The sequence below is a fragment of the Diabrotica virgifera genome, chromosome 7 (assembly GCF_917563875.1).
Source record: "Diabrotica virgifera virgifera chromosome 7, PGI_DIABVI_V3a".
Lineage (NCBI taxonomy): Eukaryota > Metazoa > Arthropoda > Insecta > Coleoptera > Chrysomelidae > Diabrotica > Diabrotica virgifera.
The window spans coordinates 41,083,565-41,105,994 of NC_065449.1; the positions used below are offsets into that span (position 1 = coordinate 41,083,565).

The 22,430-nt window shown below is 32.4% G+C and overlaps 1 protein-coding gene across 1 annotated transcript in view; it reads right to left on the bottom strand.

The window, feature by feature from the left end:
• Positions 1 to 22,430, bottom strand: part of LOC126888498 (uncharacterized) — a 157,878-nt gene that overhangs the window by 49,796 nt on the left and 85,652 nt on the right. Inside the window, exon 10 of the mRNA XM_050656835.1 lies at positions 18,912 to 19,081. Coding sequence (XP_050512792.1) covers positions 18,912 to 19,081 — 170 coding nt within the window. The remainder of the gene's footprint in view (positions 1 to 18,911; positions 19,082 to 22,430) is intronic.

The following is a 22,430-nucleotide window of genomic DNA, read 5'->3' on the forward strand; positions in this document are numbered from 1 at the left end:
TCTCTCTCTATCTTATCGTTTCCCCATTACTGAGGGATCGTGATTTCCCCGCTTCGCAGAATGCATTTCCAGCTGAATTCTTTATTTGATCGGGGTCGGACCATCTTGTTGGTGATCGTCCTCTTGATCTTTTCCCGGAACGTTTCCAGAAACAATTAATTTCTCCAAACTGTCGTCACCTCTGCGAACCACGTGACCAAAGAATTGCAGAATTCGTTGCAAACATATTGTGGACAGCCTTTTATCAAAGTTTAGGTGAATACAAAAGATATTTTCAAGAAAGTATCTTTTGTATTCTTCAAGAGGATCACTGTTTAAATAATTAAAAAGGGGTCATTTTTGCACAATATTTACTTTTTTCACTTCTCTGCAGTAATTCACGCTTTTATGAAGGTCTATACGATTTTTTTTCTACAAAGTTGAAGAATAAAGCTTTCACTTAAGATTTACTAAATTAAATTTGACCCCTATTTATTTAAATAACTATATTCAAAACTTAACACAAATAAAATATGCACCATAAAATATTTTGATATTTTGTTTTATACGAGAAGTTCATGTTACCATTATAAAGCAGAAAAAAATTGGTCGAAAAATATTTAACAATTTATGAGATATTGAATTTTTTATCCTCAGCGACGTTATTTAAAAAAGAAGTAATAAACAAATTAGAACAATTTTTAAATGCCATTTTGGAGGGGTTTAATTAAAATTTGAATTTATCAATACATTTATTGAAAATATACATAAAAATAATGAGATCTTTTGCAGGTTTAAAATCTTTTGGCAACAACCGCGTTTTTGCAATTGAAAATATAGTGACATTTAATAAACAAATTCAATATTTCATAAATTATTAAATATTTTTCGACCAATTTTTTTGCTCAATACTGGAAAATAGCGCAACTTCTCCTATAAAACAAAATATTTTATAGTGCTTATTTAAATCGCAAATACTATTTTTTGCAAATTTGTTTTTAAAGTTTAATATACAATTGTTTAAATAAATAGGGAGTCAAATTGAATTTAATAAGTCTTAGGTGAAAGACTTACCCTTCAGCTTTGCAGAAAAATATTCTAAACACCTTCATTAAAACGTGAATTACCTCAGCAGTTAAAAAAGTAAATATGGTGCAAAAATGACCCCTTTTTAATTATTTAAATAATGATCCCCTCATATGATTTGGATACTTTCTTGAAAATATCTTTTGTACTCACCTAAACTTTGATATAAAATTTGTTCCAACCTGTACGAATTTACATTTTGATTTACATGTAGTGTAATTTTATTTTACCACTAGACTATAATTCTGTAGTCGGGTTTTAATTCAGGGTAACGCGAACTTTGAGAGAAAAAATCACAGTTTGATTAGCACACCCGGTATATAATGACAATTTATCTGTCTAGCAACAATATTATTACAATGACATTGTTAAAGAATAAGGCTATAACACATTAAAAATCACTTAAATCATACAACAGGTTCAGGAAATTCGAGACATCAAAAATGACCAATTTTTAGATGATACATACGTTAATTTCTAGGAGAAGAGTATTTGCCTGTTGCTCGCCGTTATACCATAACAACAGAGCTTCTTTGTTTAAGCTCGTTTGCAATGCCCATTCATCCTTGGATTGAAAAAGCTGAATCAGTTTTCAAACAATGAGTCTCGACAATTCAAATTTATTTTTCGACTTTGGTTAATTAAAATTTATTAGGTTTATTATTATTATCTATATTTGGGTGTTTTGTGTGTTTTGTTTTATTTCATTATCTTTTATTTTGTACTAATATTGACGATTTATGTAATTTCTGTAACATGTATTTGTTTTTGTCTTTTTTCCGTCTTTTTGTAAGCTTTGTCCATAAAATTGTAAAATTTTCAGTGACAATAAAGCATATTTCTATTCGATTCTATACAAGCGTTTTTGCTTCTTTTGTCGCGGAGAAAAGGGCCCCGCGACAAACTTTGATATGGGGCCCCCGTGGGGCTAGCTACGCCACTGTCCAATAGTGTGTTCGTATAGTTCAGTTATAAGCGAAATAAGGTGTTGGGGTACGCCTACTTCTTTTAGTATTTGCCATAAGTGTCTCCACTTGACCCTGTCGAACGCCTTACGATAATCTATAAAGCATATGTACAGTGGAATATTAAATTCCCTATATTTTTCGATTATCTGTCTTATATTCAACAGGTGTTCTCGAGTACCTCTACCTTTGGTAAATCCAGGTTGCTCTTGTGGAATTTCTCTTTGAAGGAATGTTTTTAGTCTCTCATTGATTATATTTAGTATTATTTTACTGGCATGTGATATAAGAGAAATAGTTCTATAATTGTCGCATTTATGGAAGCTGCCTTTTTTATGAATTGTTGTTATTGTAGATTTTGTCCAGTCTTCAGGCCATTGTTTAGAATGCCATATTTGGTTACAGAGTAGATGAAGTAATTTTACGCCAGTTTCTTCTGTGGCTTTGAGTATTTCTGCTGTTATCATATCTGGACCTGGTGCTTTATTATATTTAAGCTTAATGATCACTAGTCTTACTTTATTTTCAAGTATATCAGGTTCTCCTTCTACTTCATCAAAGATTTGGTTAACAGGTTCTTGGTGTTAATCATCTTTATATAGGTACCTGCAATACGATCTCCATGTCTCTGCTATATCTTCTCTGATTGTTCTCAGAGTTCCAGTGTTGTCTTCAATGGCCCAAGTTCTGGCTTTGAAGTATCTTGTTAAGTAGCGTATTTTTCTAAATAGATCTCTCGGCTGATTATTCTGATCATGTCTCTCAATTTCTTTGCATATACTTTGATAGTACAGTTTTTTATCTGCCTTGCATCTTCGCTTTACTTTTTTATTGAGGTTTCTTAAACTAGTTTTTTTCCTTTCACTATGCATACCACTTTGACAAAGATTTCTTCTATTCTCAATGATTTGAAAGGTTCCATCTGTTATCCAGTGTTTCCGTTTCACAGGATTAGGTGTTGTTACACAATGTTTAAAAGTCTCCCATATTTCTTGTGATGTTCCGTTACGAATAGAGGGCATTATTTTATGTAATTACTTCTTGGAGAAGTTCGTCCTGCGTTTTTAGTTCTATCTAATGATCTATCTGATTATATCTATTATACAGGTGGTGACATTATAATTGATATATTATAGTATGAGAATAGAAAAATTATATTATTAAAAATATTGTAATAAATAATTATATCTATGCATCTATAAGCGAGGTTCCTATAGCCTCTGCTACTTCTCGCATTTCGACCGCTATCTTTTTCTGTCCATCCATTCGTCTTCTTTGATGGCTTTATCTCTCATGATGTACTGTACATCTTCTTCCCAGGTAACTGAAGGCCTTCCCCTTTTTCTTCTTTGTTGTGGTATGTAATTTAAAGCTTTCTTTGGCCATCTATCTTCATTCATTCGTTTGACGTGACCATACCACACTAGTTGTCTCGTTTCAATTCTATCTACACTGGAATATACAGTTTTTGTCCTCCTTCCTGATGCGATCTTTTATATACCACACGCTCTCCTTAGATAATCTATTTCTACTACCTACTTCTATTCTCTTTCTATCTTTTTTTGTGATCTGCCAAACTTCTGCTCCATAAGTCATAATAGGCTCTACCAAGGTACGATAGATTGTCGTTTTTTGTCTTATCTCTTTAGACCATAGTAGAGAGCTTAGAATGTTTACCGCTATTTTGCCCTGCTGTGTTCTGTTTTCGATGTCTCTTTTGCCTTCTTTAGGTAATATAGATTCGAGATATTTATATTCTTTAAATGTATTTGTTGTTCTAATTTCTAAATCTGGATCTCCTAATAAAGAATTAAGAATTAAATTCTAACACTTCTATAATATGTTACAATTGAGCAATTAGACTACCAGTTTCGACAACTGGTTATGATAAATTCATCAATTTTAATGAACATACTTCTTAATTGTTTTTATTCTTGCAGTAAAAAAATACACTGTTAATTATACAAAGAGAATATCATTAATCTGTCACAACAATAATTGCTTTAACATACTACAATAATCATTTATAAAAATATCCGAAGTCTAAATACCAACATTTGAGGTGGCAACAGCGTAGTAGAAGCCATGAGGACATTAACTGAAATATACGGATTCCGCGACAACCTTAAAATGAATAAATATATATTTGGACGTCATCAAATCCGTTAAAGTGATTTTAGATATACAGCAAGCGAACGTGGCGCGCCTGACGGCAACTGCCTCAAGTAATGTGTATATTATTATACAGATAACGTGTCTGAGGACATCCGGCCAATATTTTGTTCAAGCATTGTAGGAAGTGGTACCTTTCACCTGCGATAAATTTTAGAGAAAATCCTCGTGGCAACCGTATATCGGAGTCCACGAAGACCTGGACGCCACGAGAGACTACAGTTTAACATGGGGGGACGTCATGAGATGCTAAATATATATATATATATATATATATATATATATATATATATATATATATATATATATATATATATATATATATATATATATATATATATATATATATAGAACATAATACTCCGAACTTTAAAGGTCAGATTAATGCTATCAAAATTGGCGACATTATACTCTCTAATTTTTCGAATTTAGATAACAAAATTACTAGTATTGATTCAATAGGCAAGAATAGAATTAGAATTAAATTTAAAGATTATCAATCAGCTAATTTTTTAATCAATCAAAAAACTTGCTCATTGTTTACAAACAACAATTTAGATGTTTACGTTCCGAAGTTTATACTCCATAGACAGGGTATAATTAGGGACATATATATAGAATCTTCAGAAGAATATATCAAAAATAAAATTAAACAATACGATATGCACTGTAAGTTCGAAGTAGTTTCGGTTAGAAGAATAAATAGAAAGGTAGAGAAATATATCGAAGATAAAACAATAATAGACAAAGTTCCAACAAAATCATGTATTGTTAATTTTAAAGCACAAACTCTTCCTAAATATATCACAATTAATAAAGTGATCAAAGACGTTGAACCCTATGTTCAAAAAGTTCTATTATGTTTCTCTTGTCTTCGTTTTGGACACCTTGGATTTAGTTGTAAAGCACATCCCAGGTGCAACAAATGTCATGATTTCCATAATACAAAAGATTGTACAGTAAATGAATATACTCCAACTTGTTTCAGCTGTCAAAGTAATCATTTGACTACACACCTAAGTTCATGTCCTGAATTTTCTAGACAGAAACAAATTAAGAATACGATGTCATCATTAAATCTAAATTTCTTTGATGCATGTAAACAAATGCCGAAAGTTTCATATGCCAATATTGCTGCCAGAAATAGTAGTTCTTCCTTGCCAACCAATTCTAATCAGAATGAGCAATCTTATCAAGTAATTCCAAATCAATCAGCTTCATCCGCAAAGAAATTCTCCTCACAAATGCTCTTCAGCAGTAATAACCCAGAAAAAATAAATTTTAAGCGACACCGGCCAAGTTCTCCCAATACTTTGGAATCAGCTAGAAAAGAAATACTTTCTCAAGAAAATATTCCTAGACAAAAAGGTGGTATTTATAATACGTCTAAATATACAGAGCATACACATACAACAAACTTGAAAACACAAGGAGTACCATCACAATTAAATAATGTAATTTTAGAATTGGTTCTTAATATAATTAGTTCATTAAAACTCACTGAAAATTTAGACAAAACAAAAACAGAGATTATACAACAAATTAATAGATACTTAAGTACGGCAGCGATCTCACAAGAAGACTTACTATCTCAAACATCATGTCAGACACAACTAACCCTTTAAACTTTTTACAATGGAACTGTCGCTCAGTAGTTTCTAATAAACCAAATTTAGAAGCCTTACTTATTCAAAAAATGTATATGTGGCCATGTTATCAGAAACATGGTTTAAACCAGAAAAACTTTATAACTTCTCAGGATATAATTGCTTTAGGTCTGATCGCCCTGATGGGTACGGAGGCACAGCAATTTTAATTAAAAATAAAATAATTACAGAAGAGATAAATTTATTGGATAATTATAATTTTACTTATACTTGCATGGCTGTTAAAATTTCGTGTATCAAGAAACCAATACATATAATATCCGTATATAAAGAACCAGGTATTAGAGTAACGGTTGAAGAATGGGTCAATTTTTTTCAAAACATTCCTTCTCCATTCATCATTGGAGGGGACTTCAACGCTCACAACATGGCATGGGGTTGCGAAAATAATGATACTCACGGTAAAGTTTTATTAGAGGCGATAGAACAATGTAATCTATTATACTTAAATGATGGTTCTCCAACTCTTGCACTAACTTCCAGCCCATCAGCAATCAATATAACAATATGTACCCAGGACATTGTATCTAAATTAACTTGGTCTGTTATTCAAGATCCACATGGTTCTGATCATCTACCCTTGATCATAGCCTTGGAAAACTCGGAACAAGCAATACAACCTGGTGACAATACACACAAAAGATGGAATTTACATAAAGCAGATTGGAATTTTATTCATCGAACTTTTATTCGGGAAAACAACCACAAACTTATGAAGAATTAGTTACCGAAATAAACCGATGCGCAACCATTTCAATTCCAAAATCATATAACAATAACAAATATCCTACAAACAAGATACCAAAACCATGGTGGGATAATAACTGCGAATAAGCTGCAAATAACCACAAAACAGCATATAGACATTATAAAACAAATCCTAATCTTCACAATCTAATTGAATACAAAAAATTAGATGCCTTAGCAAAGAAAACTTTTAAAATTAGAAAAAAACAAACTTGGATAAATTACTGCGAAAGCTTAAACTCCAACACTCCAATCAGCGACGTCTGGAAGAAAGTAAATCGCTACAAAAACCGAAAGCAGTCCAATCAACTTCCGATAAACACCGAAGCTGCATGGATAGAAGAGTTCCATTTCAAGATTTCACCTCCTTGGGTTCCAAGTCAGATAAATGAAGCTACAGTTACCGTACCCAGAGAAAACTTCAATCTAGAGAAACCATTTGAATTATGGGAATTAAATCATGGACTCAAGCAAAATAAGAGTTCATCTCCAGGGATGGACTGTATATCATATTCTATGCTATATTTTCTACCTACAGAATATAAAATATTGTTACTACAAATTTTTAACACTATATGGCAAAACAAAAATTTAATTCCCAAAGCATGGAAGGACTATATTGTATTACCTATAAAAAAGCCAGGAAAGCCAGATAACAAAGTTGAATCTTACAGACCTATATCTTTAAGTTCCTGTATACTAAAAACTCAAGAGAGATTAATCAAAAATCTGCTTGAATACTGGCTTGAGTCCGAAGATATCCTTCCCAAATCTCAGTACGGCTTCCGAAAATCCAGGTCTACACAAGATGCTCTCACTTCCCTAGTCTCTTCTTTACAGGTCAATTTTACAAATCAGGCGTCGACAGCTGCAGCATTTATAGATGTAACTTCAGCGTTTGATAACATAAATTTAGATATTCTTTATAAAAAATTAGTAGATCTTGGAATGCCACTTAAAATTTCAAATTTCATTGTATCCTTGTACAAGAATAGATGGACTTACTTAAAAATAAACGAGAACCTTTTACCACCAAGGTTAACGAGTATAGGTATACCACAGGGTAGTATTTTAAGTCCACTTCTCTTTTCATTGTACAATATAGATTTAGAACCTATAGTACCTCCACACTCTAATATTTTACAATTTGCAGATGATGTTGTGTTGTACACCTCCCATTCTTCCCTAGACATTTGTAGACGTCAACTTGAATTTACATTAGATTGTGTAAAAAATGATTACCATTCTCTAGGCTTATCCATATCAACCACAAAGAATGAAATTTGTTTTTTCTCCAAAAAACGCCAAATTCCTCAAGGCACCTTCAAATTAGGTAGAATAGAATTTCCGATAAAAAATTGTGTTAAATATCTTGGGACGTATTTGGATCGTAAATTGTTATGGAAGGATCAAATTCATTTTATTATAAAGAAATCAGAAAATTCTATGAATATCCTTAGAGTTTTTTGTAGAACCGGTTGGGGAGCTGACCCGAAAATTGCATTGCTATTCTATCGCTCAATGATTCGACCAATTTTCGACTATAGTTGTCATTAATATGGGTCTGCGTCAACAGGATATCTTAATAAAGTTGAAATCCAAAGGAATAAATGTTTGAAACTCTGTCTCGGTTACTTAAAATATACTCCTATTACTATTATTGAGATTGAAGCTAAGGAACCACCACTTACTCTACGTAGACAGTTTTGTACAGATAAGTTTGTAGCTAGAGCTATCTCAAAAAACGTCAGCTACTTAAGGACTATTCGTAACTTTAATATATTAGATTTAAGCCATAAATATTGGTGAACTAAAAAAACCCCCATATAGGTTGAAAGCTACAGGAAGTTGACAATGAATGAAAACCAAATGTACAAAAATAAAATACCTTTAATTTACACTAAACCTCCTGAAACTCTCTTTTCCAAGGTAATACAAACAAACTACATGGATTCAAACCTTCCAGGCAATATTATCAACAAAATAGTTAAAGACACGTGGCCTATGTTTCAATATATTTTTACTGACGGCTCCAAAATTCAAAATAAAACCGGATGTGCAATATATCACTGCAATTCTGAATACAAAGAATCATGCCGATTGCCTAATGAAGCTTCAATATATACTGCCGAATTATCAGCTTTATTACTTGCGTTAAAATATATAGCCTCTGTTGGTATGGACAATTATATCATTTTCACCGATTGTAGAAGTATTGTGGACAAACTCACTTCTATCCAGTCGACAAAAAATCTAAACCACATTGAGATAGAAATTAAGAGTCTATATTATGATTTTACTTCCTCGGGCAGTTCAATTATTATTTGTTGGGTGAAAGGACATTCTGGAATATTAGGAAATGAAGAAGTCGACAAATTAGCTAAATCTGCAGCTTTAACCAAACAAAACATAAGCAACATACTTCTACCAGTAACCGATATAGATAATATCAGTAAAAACCATTGCAAACAAAATTGGCATCGTGTATATAACCAAAGTAAAACGGGAATAAATTTTAGAAATTGCCAGCCACTAATTCCCAATGAGAGATGGTTTAAACAAGAATCAAATAGGCTATTTATAAAAACAATAAACAGAATGAGGTCAAATCAGAGTTATAGTACAACGACCGCTACCATCCAGTATATTCTACCACGTGGAATCAACACGAGGCTACGCCGCGTCGCAGCGTTGAACATTCTGGACCTAATTGCGACGTATTGGACAGCAAGATCAGCAATTATAAAATTATAAAACACCATGTAAAAATCAATATTTTTCAGTCTGATTAAAATCTCTAAATAAAAGTCTAATTTAAATGTTAAAGTAAAGTCTGATTTTAAATTATTGAGTTGTATCTAAAATCTTTGTTTGTCGAAATAAAAGTTTTAATTGTGAAGTTTAGTTTTTTAAAAAAGTGTTTTTCCAAAGAACATTCATAATTAGCGCAGAGTCAGTACGGAAGTGGAAGAGTCTTTACAGATCCTCGTCACTTTTAAGTGTTTGTCCACTGTTCCAAGAACCAGCCCCAGGGAAACCGTTGCAGAGTTCACCCAAGGGAATTAGCAGTTAGAAATAGAAGTTAGGAGCCTTCAGGAGCAAAGGAATGCACATCGGCATCGTCTTTATCCTGTAAGCCATTTTTATTATTACTTAGAATTAAGAAGATTAATTTTTGAAAGAGATATTATTAAATCAGACTCCTCTGAGTCCTTAGATTGAATCAGAGCTAGATTAAGAAGATAAAAACAAAGATTCGAATAAATTAATAGAAAGATTAAAATAATTTAGAAATATCTCCTCTAAGTCCTTAGATTGACTTTAGAGCCAGATCTAGAAATTTATTTAAAGAAAAATTTGAATAGCTTAATAAATACTATATATTAATAAACACTAGAGATTAATAGATAAATAATAAGCAGTTTAAGATTGATATATTTGAAGTTACTATACGTATTTGACTATTGACTATATATATTGAAATTTTTTAAATATGGCAGTTCCACAATTTGACGTGAAAAATTTATGCATTCTTCCAAATTTCGACGGAAACCCAAATGAATTACATGAATTTATTAAAGTTTCTACAACACTTCTAAACCATTATTATGATAGACTAAATGCAGCTAATATCCAAAATAAATTTTTGCTTCATGGTATTATAAGTAAATTAACAGGTAGAGCCAAAAAAGTTATATCTGTATATGGATGCGAAACTTTTGACGAAATAAAAAATGCATTAATTCAAAATTTTGGAGACCAAAGAGACGAAAATTCGCTTACAAGAGACCTAGTAAATTTAAGACAAGGAGCAACAGAATCTATCATGCATTTTTACGAAAAAATAATGGGACTTTTAAGCTGTATCAACAATTACTTAGAATTACATACTGTAAATGCCGACATTAAAAGAAGCAAACAGGAATTTTTCCGTCAACAAGCTCTTACAACATTTTTAGCAGGCCTACGAGAACCAATGGGCTCTGTTATCAGAGCAATGAGACCAGGAAGTTTAGCTACGGCGATACAATACGTACAGGAAGAAAATAATGTTAGACATCTTCAAAAAAATCAAATAAGTCAACCTTCAAAATCAGGAAGAAGCGAAAATTATCAAGAACGCCGACCTCAAAGACAGCAAATGCCTTTACCTGTCCAAAAACCATTTTATCAACAGCAAAATTTTGCACCTCCGCAATTGCAGCAACCAATCAGGCAATTCTACCCACAGAATCAGTTTCAACAACCACATCGACAACAAAACTTCAACCAATTTAGACAAAATTCAAACCCTCCAGCATTCAGAACCTCCGAACCAGACTACAGACAAGATATCGACGACTTAATTAAAACCGAACATCTTAACGAAGAAGAAGAGGATCAAGTTCGCCAGCTATGCCGAAAATTCTCCGATATATTCCACCAACCAGACACTCCTCTCAGCTTTACTAACGAAGTTAAACACCACATCAGAACCAAGGATGAAGAGCCTGTATATACGAAATCATACCGGTATCCGTATGTGCACAAAGAAGAAGTAAAGAAACAAATCTCTTCAATGTTAGAGCAAGGGATCATTCGACCAAGCCAATCGCCATGGTCCTCGCCCATTTGGATTGTGGCAAAGAAACCAGATTCATCCGGTAAAATAAAGTGGAGGATAGTGGTAGATTATAGAAAGGTTAACGAGAAGACAATTGACGACCGATACAGAATTCCTCACATTAGCGATATTTTGGACAAATTGGGAAGATGTCAATATTTTACGACCCTCGACTTAGCGACCGGATTTCATCAAATCGAGATGGCTGAAGAAGACATTCCCAAAACAGCATTTAATGTGGAAAATGGACACTATGAATATTTAAGAATGCCATTTGGATTTAAGAACGCTCCGTCCACGTTCCAACGTATGATGGACAACGTATTGAAGGGACTTCAAGGAGAAATATGTCTCGTCTATATGGATGACGTAATAGTATACTCAACATCACTACAGGAACACATAGTAAATCTCACAAAAGTATTCCAACGATTGAGAGAAGCCCGACTAAAAATCCAAGTTGACAAATGCGAATTCTTAAAAAAGCAAGTTAATTTTCTGGGACACGTAGTCACACAAGAAGGAATAAAACCGAATCCAGCGAAAATTGAAGCAATAGAAAAATATCCAATACCGAAAACAGCAAAAGAAATTAGAGGATTCCTTGGACTCTTGGGATATTACAGAAAATTTATTCGAGACTTCGCAAAAATCACAAAACCTCTAACAAGATGCTTGAAAAAGGACGCAAAGATCGAACATACACCCGAATTTGTAGAATGCTTTGAAACATGCAGGAAATTATTAATGAATGAGCCTTTATTGCAATATCCAGATTTTTCCAAACCGTTTAACCTCACAACAGATGCCAGCAATTTTGCTATCGGAGCAGTACTTTCCCAAGGACCAGTTGGCAGTGATAAACCAATTGCCTTCGCTTCCAGGACACTAAATGAAACTGAGACCAAATACTCAACAATAGAAAAGGAAATGCTAGCAATGGTGTGGGCAACTAAGTATTTCTGACCCTACCTATTTGGAATGAAATTTAAAATACTTTCAGACCACCGTCCCTTGCAATATCTATTTTCCCTAAAGGAACCCAACTCCAAACTAGTACGTTGGAGATTAAAATTAGAAGAATTTGACTACGAGGTAATTTACAAAAAAGGAAAAGCTAACACCAATGCGGACGCACTGTCTCGAATCGAAATTCACACAAAGGAAACTAAGGACATCGATTCACAAATTAAGGAAGTCTTTGACGACTTAGTAGACATGGAAGACGATGGATGGTCAACAACTAGTAATCCAGATGCAGATCGAATAATCGACGCGATTGTAGAAGAAAAAGCAACAGAATTAATCCCAAAAAAACATCCCAGAAGACACTGTTGAAAACGAAGATCAAAACATCCCAGAAGACAATGTTGAAAACGAAGATCAAAACATGGATGAAGACGGAAATGAAACAATACATACAGCAGTAGAAAACCCAATTCTTGGTATACCTATTTCGGAAAAACCACTTAACTTCTACAATAACCAAATTATAGTCAAAATCGTCAACTACAATCCACGACCTCCAGCAATTATACAAACCTTTCCGAATAAAAGACGTTACCATATCCAGCTATCGAAAGATCAGCTAAAAGCTGATACCATAAAAATTTTTAAGGAACACCTCAACCCGAAAAAGAAGTATGCAATTTTATTTGAAGCAGAAGAAGAAATTTTTGCAGAAATTTGCGAAATTATCAGAAAAACTTTTAAAAACAACGCATATGACTTAGTAAAATGTAATCTTTTATTGGAAGATGTTAACCTAGAAGAACAACAAAAGGAAATTATAAAAAACTATCATGAAGGTAAAACGAACCATAGAGGAATAGCTGAAACAGAAAGCCAAATAAGAAGAAAATATTACTGGCCTAATATGAAGAAAGACATAGAAGATATCATAAACTTCTGCGATATATGTCAAGAAAATAAATATGACAGACTTCCTCCCAAACCAAAATTTATGGTTACACCAACTCCCACTAAACCACTGGAAATAGTTCACATCGATTTATTCCAGGCTGATGGACAGAAGTTTCTAACCATAATAGACGCATTTTCGAAGTATGGACAAGCCTATCCAATAAATGGAGGAAACGCAATCAATGTACTCAACGCCCTACTAATTTTTATAACCCATCATGGATTCCCAACAATATAATGGTACAGAATTCAAAAATGGAGCAATACAAGAATTTGTAGACTCTCATAAAATCTCAATCCACTATACGACACCAGAGAATCCGCAATCCAACGGGATAATTGAGAGATTTTATTCTACATTAATCGAACGTCTTCGAATCCTAAGGAACACCAAGGCAAAGCTCCCGATAAAAGAACAAATTCTATACGCTATAATTGGGTACAATAATTCCATACATTCCGCAACGAAGTTACGACCCATTGACATCTTAAACGGCCATATCGACGCAAAAGATCCCTTTGACGTTGACATACAGAAAGTAATACTGAATAATTATATTCAAAATCATAGAGAGATAACAAAGGAATTATACAAGGAAGTAAATCAGCATATACAAGAAAATAAAAATAAAGTCATCGAAAATAGAAACAAATCGAGACAAGACCCTATTACGTATAAACCAAGTACAAAAATTTATACCCGAAAAACAGTCACTAGGAATAAATTACTTCCACGATATTCTGCAAAACTTATAAAGGAAAATAACGAAGTTACTGTAAAAACATCAAAAGCTACAGTACATAAGAAGAACATAAAACATCAACCTAAATCAAAAACTAATTCGGAACCTTCCCCACAAGATCAGCCAGACGATAGGAAAGAAATTGAAGATAAAGAAACTGAAAAACAAACCAGAAATAATTCCCCTCAACCTGGGACAAGCAAGGATTTAGATTACTAACAGACAACAACAAAAAATGATAAAGAAAAAAATAAATTTAACTTTCAAAATATCCAGAGTTAATAAATTCAAGAGCAAACGTTCCAGATAAATCGCGAATACTTCCCAAAAATTAGGACTACAGAAATTCAAACCATTCAGGATAGACCACATCCCTTTAGAAAAATTCCATAAACTCTCCGAAGGAAGTAGAACATCCAGAAGAAATAACCCAAAATTATGGAACCATGGCCATAGCCATTTTTTGGTTAACTCCTGTATAGATTTTTATTAAAATTATTTGCCTTGTATATGTTACAGATACAAAAAAAAAATTCTAGCAACGAAATTCCAAGAGATGCCAATCCAAAAGTTTTGTTCATCCCTTACAAAACTTCTTCAGGGGATGGAGTAGTTATAGTACAACGACCGCTACCATCCAGTATATTCTACCACGTGGAATCAACACGAGGCTACGCCGCGTCGCAGCGTTGAACATTCTGGACCTAATTGCGACGTATTGGACAGCAAGATCAGCAATTATAAAATTATAAAACACCATGTAAAAATCAATATTTTTCAGTCTGATTAAAATCTCTAAATAAAAGTCTAATTTAAATGTTAAAGTAAAGTCTGATTTTAAATTATTGAGTTGTATCTAAAATCTTTGTTTGTCGAAATAAAAGTTTTAATTGTGAAGTTTAGTTTTTTAAAAAAGTGTTTTTCCAAAGAACATTCATAATTCGCACTAACCCCAGCATACAAACACAGCATAGGTATCAGTGATAACCCATATTGCGCCTGTGGTGGAATGAGAGATCTACAGCACCTCATATTGGAGTGTGGACTGTACAGACAAAATATTAAAGTAATGTATGAAAAGTTAATTGATCTAAATTGTCCTTTACCTGTCAATTTAAACGAAATTCTTTTTCCAAAAAATAAGCAGACGTTACAATGTCTTTACGAATATGTAACGTCCTGTAAATTTGTAAAAATATCACACAAAATTGAAAAATGTATCCATTAAGATAGTATAACACTCTGTAAATTTAGATAATAAGTAGGCTTAGATATTAACTTAAAATTGTTATTGTAATACCATACAAAAAAACACAAATAGTCTGGCTAATTGGCTCTGTCAAAGCCATTAATAAAAAAAAAACTTTTTGAACTTGGAAATAACACTATAACAAAAAGGGACGTTAGAAGGAAAACGATGCATTTAAATTCTGGTGGCTGGGGTTTACATATACTTCTCATTTTTTCTTAAAATACATTAGTCATCAACTTTTTTGCAGAATATCTCGCTTAGTTTGAATGTAATCGACCTTCAAGATTGCTCATTTTAAAGGTCTTTTCAAGTACTATAAAAGGAACTGGTAGCATTATATACCTAAAATCGACCGTTTCTCTTTTATTTCAAGTTGAAAACACCAATTTGAGCACACGACAAACAAACATATTCTTTTCACCTACCATATCTCTTTTTTTATTATAACTAGAAGACTGATGAAGGAAAGAATCTATTTGTTTTTTTATAGTCTAAAAAAATGTTATACAAAGTTTTTTTAGTTAGATGCATGGTTTTTAAGGTATTCGCAAAGAACATTTCGAAAAGGTGTTGTGTTTCAATGAAAATGGCCAATTTTCAACCACGAATAACTCACAAAGTATTGAGTTTACAAAAAAAAATATACAACAGTTTTTGCTTAGAATTACGTTTTCTAGCCAATTCTGTGGTTAGTTTAACCCGCCAGTGGTCGCTATATGAGATTTTCTCTCACGGTTTCAGAAAATTGCACAGAATTTTTTTTCTGGGAAATTATACGCTCTGTAGTTCCTTCTAGTCTCCTAACTATCCTCCCTCGACAATCTAATAGACTCGTCCGCTTAGATAGTGACTCAGTTGACCTAATATCACCCTATTGTTGAGTCAGCGCGCTTCAAGTGAGACATTCTCTCATCAAGCGACCACCCGCGTTACGAACTGTACATAAAAATTAATTATATTTTGGCACTTAAAACCTGAAATAGTGTAAAAAAAATTGTAATTCTTGTTATCAATTAATTTTTCCAGAGCATTCTTGTTATATTTGTGTGCTGTGCCGTAAATTATTAAGATACGGAGATTGATTAATATTTGTTTAATTCCGATTATTTCTTTTTATTTTATTATATTATTATCTATATTATGTTATATTATTTTTTTCTTATTATTAGTTAACAAAAAAAGGTTAAAAGCTGTTTTCAAAACTTTATTTTGTAAAAAAGGCAAAATTTAGATATGTGAGAGAAAATCTCACGCGCGACCACTCGCGTAACAATCTACCTAGCGACCAATGCCGGGTTAACCAAAGAATTTTCCACTCCCAAGAAGGGGTGGGAACCACCCCCAAGATAAAAGAGAACATCGACATAGGGCAGACTTTGAATTAGAAGATAAGTAGAGTATGTTCCCAAACTTTCATTAAAATCCATGCAGTAGGATAAAATTCGGAGGTAATATCCTATTTTTGCTCCCATTGACTGGGATATAATAATTATAAATTAATTTAACTATTGAACATGAAATGTTATGTTTATAACAAACATCATTAAATGTGACAAATAACAATTTTTGTTCTCCTCCCTTTATTAGAGTGGTGAATCACCACTGGTGATTATCATTTAAATAGTATCATGACATGTATGGATTAAAAAGTGAATTAGTCCATTCTTTCACGGTTTTTGCTGTAAATTTTAAAGAACCTCTTGGATTGACATGAAATTTGGCATACGTATAGCTTACATGTCAAAGAAAAAAAGTGATATTGTGCCGATGCGTGCTTTTGCCCTGGGGGTGACTTTCACCCCCTCTTGTGGGTGAAAAAATATATGTGCAAAATAAGTCCGGAAATGGGTAAACTGACTGATTTTAAGTAACTTTTGTTCTATAGAGCTTTTTCGCCAAGTCAATACTTTTCGAGTTATTTGCGAGTGAATATGTTCATTTTTCAACAAAATCACCACATTTTTAGACGGTTTTTCGCAAATAACTCAAAAAGTATATACTATTATAGTTTATATATTAACTATAAAAAAGTTAGAAAAATGGTGTACACGTTAGGTCTCTGGATCTCGTGGAACTAGAGTTATAGCCAATGAAAAATATAGATATTCATATTCATCAAATTTCAAATAGAATAATTCGACGTGAAATATCCAAAAAATTAAGCACTTTTTGGAAAAATCCCATTATAACTTTTTTAAAGTATTTGAAAAAAGCTTTATTTCTGTTTTTACAAAAAGTTTCTAGCATTAAATTTAAGCAAGTTACGCTCAAAATAATCTTGGTTCCTTTTGTTTTTGCGAAAAAAATCTGGAAAACCATCCGCTAATTAGAAACTTAAATGAAATTAATCGTTACCGCTCCACAAATTATTGTACTTATGTTTTGTTTATATGATCTGTAAGTTACATCGATTTAAAGTGCTTATTTTTGAAAAAAATTGGTTTCAAAATAAAATTTTTAAGAATTAAAATTTTGAAAAATATGCTTTTTCTCAAAATAACTTAAAAATTGTTAGAGATACCAAAAATCTCGAAAAACAAAAAAAAGTCAGATTTTCTTTTCTGAATATCATGTATTTTTTTGTTTTTCTGTTATACAAAAATTGATTGAGATTTGGTGTTTCTAAATTTGCATACATTCGTGATTAGTGACTCGTTCAACCCCTTTTAACTACAGCCCTTTCAATAATAAGGACTTTGAACCGATGAAACTTACAGATCATATAAACAATATATGCACGAGTCAAGAAACTTGTGAAGTCGTAACGATTAAGTTCATTTAAGATACTAATTATGGGGTGATTTTCTCGATTTTTCTACCAAAACCAAAAAGGACTAACTTTATTTTGAGCGTAACATGTTTAATTTTGATGCTAGAATTTTTTTTTATAAAACAAAAATGAATCTTTTTTAAACACTTTAAATAAGTTGTAATGAGTTTCCCCCGAAATGTGCTTCATTTTTGGTTATTTTACGTTAAAGTATTCCATTTGGAATTTGACGAATATGAACCTATTTTTCATTAGCTATAACTCTGCTTCTACTAGGTGTAAAGACGTGATATATACACCATTTTTTTTTTAAATTTTTTACAGGCTATATTTTTTCTCAGAATGTTTTTTCGACAAAATACCTACTATTTGAGTTATTTGCGAAAAACCGTCTAAAAAATTATTTTGTTGAAAAAACTAACATATTCACTGCCAAATAACTCGAAAAGTATTGACTTAGTGAAAAAACTCTATAGAACAAAAGTTACTTAAAATTAGCCAGTTTATCCATTTCCTGACTTTCTTTGGACGAATATTTTTTCACCCCCAAGAGGGGGTGAAAACCACCCCCAGGGCAAAAGCACATATCGGCACAATATCACTTTTTTTCTTTGACTTGTTAGCTATGTGTATGCCAAATTTCATGTCAATCCAAGCGGTTCTTTAAAATTTAGAGGTTTTGCAATATTTTACCGTTAAAGAACGGACTAAATGGATTAAAACATTTAAAAGGTTTAAGTTTTTAATCTAATAGCAAAGAAAATTATGTTTTTTATATCCTGCCAGATTAAAAACAATGGAAAACCTTCTCTGGTAACATCATCGGAGGCTTCTAAATATGCAAGCCATGCTTATTCTGAGACTATAGGAAGATGAGGGAATTTTACTATTTATAACTCAGGTCCCATCTGCTCAGGCGGTAAATTTCCAGTAAAAATGCTTCCCTTAGTACTCCAAATAAAGTAAAAATATAAACTAAAAATGATTTAATTTTTAATGCTTACCATTCCCTTGCGTGAATTTGTGAATCCAGCCATACACTTCGTTTGCCTTTTTGTGGTCCAAAACTTACTTTCACACCCAGTATATCTCGGCCTTCGTATGACTTTCCTCCTTCGATTAGAGTAACTTTATCGTGATATTCGCTGGCAAGTTTTTTCAACCAAAGGTTTATCTGATAAAAAAAATTTTTAATATATTTTTATAATTTTTTAACATTTAATATATCTCATTAATACGAAGGTATTGTAGTGATACAGTGATCCTACTCGTTGAACTGACGACCTCAAGAAAATGTCAAGAAATTGAATGCAAAGTGCCCAAAATATAGCACAATGGACAAAAATGAGGGAAGCCTATGTCCAGCAGTGGACGCAAAGAGCTGGATGATGATGATTGTAGTGATTCGTTTAAATTGTTATTATTAAAGTACCGTTTCAACATTACGTTACGAAGATTTGACATTTGATGCTTGAAATGTTGCCAGATTTACCATTCTTCTGATATCACTAGTCACTCTGGTGTTTTAAATATAACAACCTATATATTTATAACTTTAATAAAATCTCCACTTCAATACTAGTTCAACCGTATATCATACTTTTGATTTTAGGCAATTCTGCAATCCTGTAAACCTACAACAGTTGTTGGATAAATTTTGTAAATTCTACTTTTCAAGTATCCCCAATAAAAATAATCGGTTATAAAAGATTCAGATCGGATAAACGAGGAGGCCAGTCAATACTGTCTAATTTACTAATCCATTGTCCGAGAACAGTCTGATCTAAGTAGGTAGAGGAGAAAAGGGTATAATGGAATAGTCGGGAAATATGGAATACTGAGTTTACAGCTCTGTTAGGTGTTGCCACCGTGTGAAAATACTATGAATTACCGAATAATAATCCCATTATGTTATGCAGCCAGAGTTGACCTCTTGTTGTTGCTGTACAAGGCGCTACAGAAAAAAGTTTGTTTTGGTGACCTTCAAATGTTTTTGCAGGTCATTTTTTAAACATTTTAATCTAATATGTTTCAATATGTTTAAACCATTTCTTTGGACTAATTACAATTAGAAAATTAGTTAGTGCAGATGTCAAGTTAGGTAGTTTTTCAGTTGCTATCTAATGTGTAAACAAAATTAGTATTTTAAGTCTCCCTATTAAGATATTTATACAGAAAAATTGAGTATTGTCAGTGTCAGTATAAAAGGAATAAAAAAGTTGGAAAATTTGTAAAAAAGAACGAAATTTGACTGAGTTTCCATTAATTCATTAATTAGTGGCAGCTAACCTAATTTGATTGGTTTTTACTTCGAAACCTGGCAAATTAAGGAGTAGAACAAGATAAAGAAGTTAATCTAAAGTAGAAGTTATCTTGTTCGAAACAACTATGCATTTGATCTAAACATTGAGATTAATCATAATGTAAAGTATGTAAAAGAAGTGGAGTTTTGCATAGCTTGGTCGTTTGTTGCCTAATAGTGTTTTGTCCATCAGTTTAAAGGTTATTATTCCAAGATGACGTGTCGGTTATTATGGAATAGTAGGTAGTTTTAGCAAAATGGTTAGCTAAAGAACAAGAAAACAAAGACTTTTAATGTATCTTCTGTAATGGAAAATTCTTCGAAGATAATCGAGGAGAGATTTTGATTCAATGCTTAAACTGTTGTTTGTGAGCCCACCTTCACTGTACCGGAACAGAGAAAGAAGATTATGTGTGTAATTTTTGTAAATAAAGTAGAAGCAATAATGATTAGCATACTTAACTTAAAAATATGGTTTTTATAGTTGAAAATATTTCTTTATGGTTAATATTTTATGAACTCTTTTATTTTTCAATGATTATAACATGTATTCCATATTACCCGACTATTTCATATTAACCTCCATTTTTACCTTTTTTTTTGTTATAAATATTTTTATAAAAACAAAATAAATATTTTATTTCTTAAGGTGATAGTTCATTGCAATAAGTTGTAGTACGGAGTCATGATGATTTTGAGAATTTTTATTCAAAAATAAATAAGTTATTTTTAAAAATGTAACTGGTATTCCATAATTCCCTCCTCTCCTCTAATACTCAACATTTACACCAAAATGAGCTAGAACTCTATCTTTCTGGGAACATATCTCATTAAAATGGGCTCCAAACTTGTTTCTCAGGCAGGGCAAATTCATTTCTAAGTTACGTTTTATAATTTATTATCGTTTGTTAAGCTTCCTTCTACAAAAAAAGGTCCAATTAGCTGAGTACCAGTATACCCGACCATCGGTTTAAATTTTGGTGGTATTTAGGTATATTTTCACGTATCCAGTAATGTGGGCTTGCCTGACTCAAATAAATTTACATTCCCACACAGTGTTAATATTGTTTTGTCGGAAAAACATAGTTTTTATTTAATTCTTGCAACAACTAGATTTTGTAGGGTTTAGATTCTTATGTAGTACACGCAGACTAAAAAATGAATGTATTTGTGTAGCTCTGCTTGAGGATATATATGTGTATCTTCAACGAGACTGCATAAAATATTTAAAGTTTTTTTGTAATAAATACCAGTCTTTGGTCTACCTGTTTGATTGCCATATTTTATTTGTACAGTTTTCTCAAAGCGCTTTATAATTTTTTCTACCGTCGCCTTATGGATAGAGGAATGATGAGGGAAAGTATCGTTAAACAAGTTGGCTACTTCACTGTAAGATATTTTTCTATCGCCGTAGCTTCTCACAATTAAAGCAGTAATATTAAAATTAATGTCAAAATAACAGTAGGAATTCTACAGGGTGTTTCATTAATAATAACCATAATGCATAAAAAAGGTGACATTTCAGATCTGAAGAACTACAGGCCTATTAGTTTGCTCTCCCATACATACAAACTATTTATGAAGATAATAACAAAACGGCTTGCGAACAAACTGGATAATTACCAACCTTGTGAACAGGCTGGGTTCCGCTCCAGATACGGAACAAACGATCATCTACACGTTATAAAAACGCTAATAGAAAAGTGCACAGAGTATAACAAGCCTATCTTTCTTATATTCGTGGATTATGAAAAGGCGTTCGATAATATAGATCATCATAAAATGCTTCGAGCATTGGCTGACTGCCGCATTGACTACCGATATATCGCCTTGATTAAAAGTATCTACGAAACTGGTACAGCTTGTGTTCGACTTCATGAAGATACCAAGAAATTTAGAATAGAACGTGGAATTAGACAGGGTGATACTATCTCCCCGAAATTGTTTACAGCTGTTCTTGAATATATGTTCAAGCAAATGGAAGGAGAGGATAATATGGGAATCAATATAAACGGGGAGGATCTGAACCACCTAAGATTTTCCGATGACATCGTTTTAATATCTGATAGAGTTGATAAAGCTACAAAAATGCTGCACACGCTCTATAAAGTGTCAAAAACAATTGGTCTTAAAATGAACACCTCAAAGACAAAATTTATGACCAACCTTGTAGTCAGCGATAAAATTCAGATTGAGAGTCATAGCATCGACCAAGTAATAG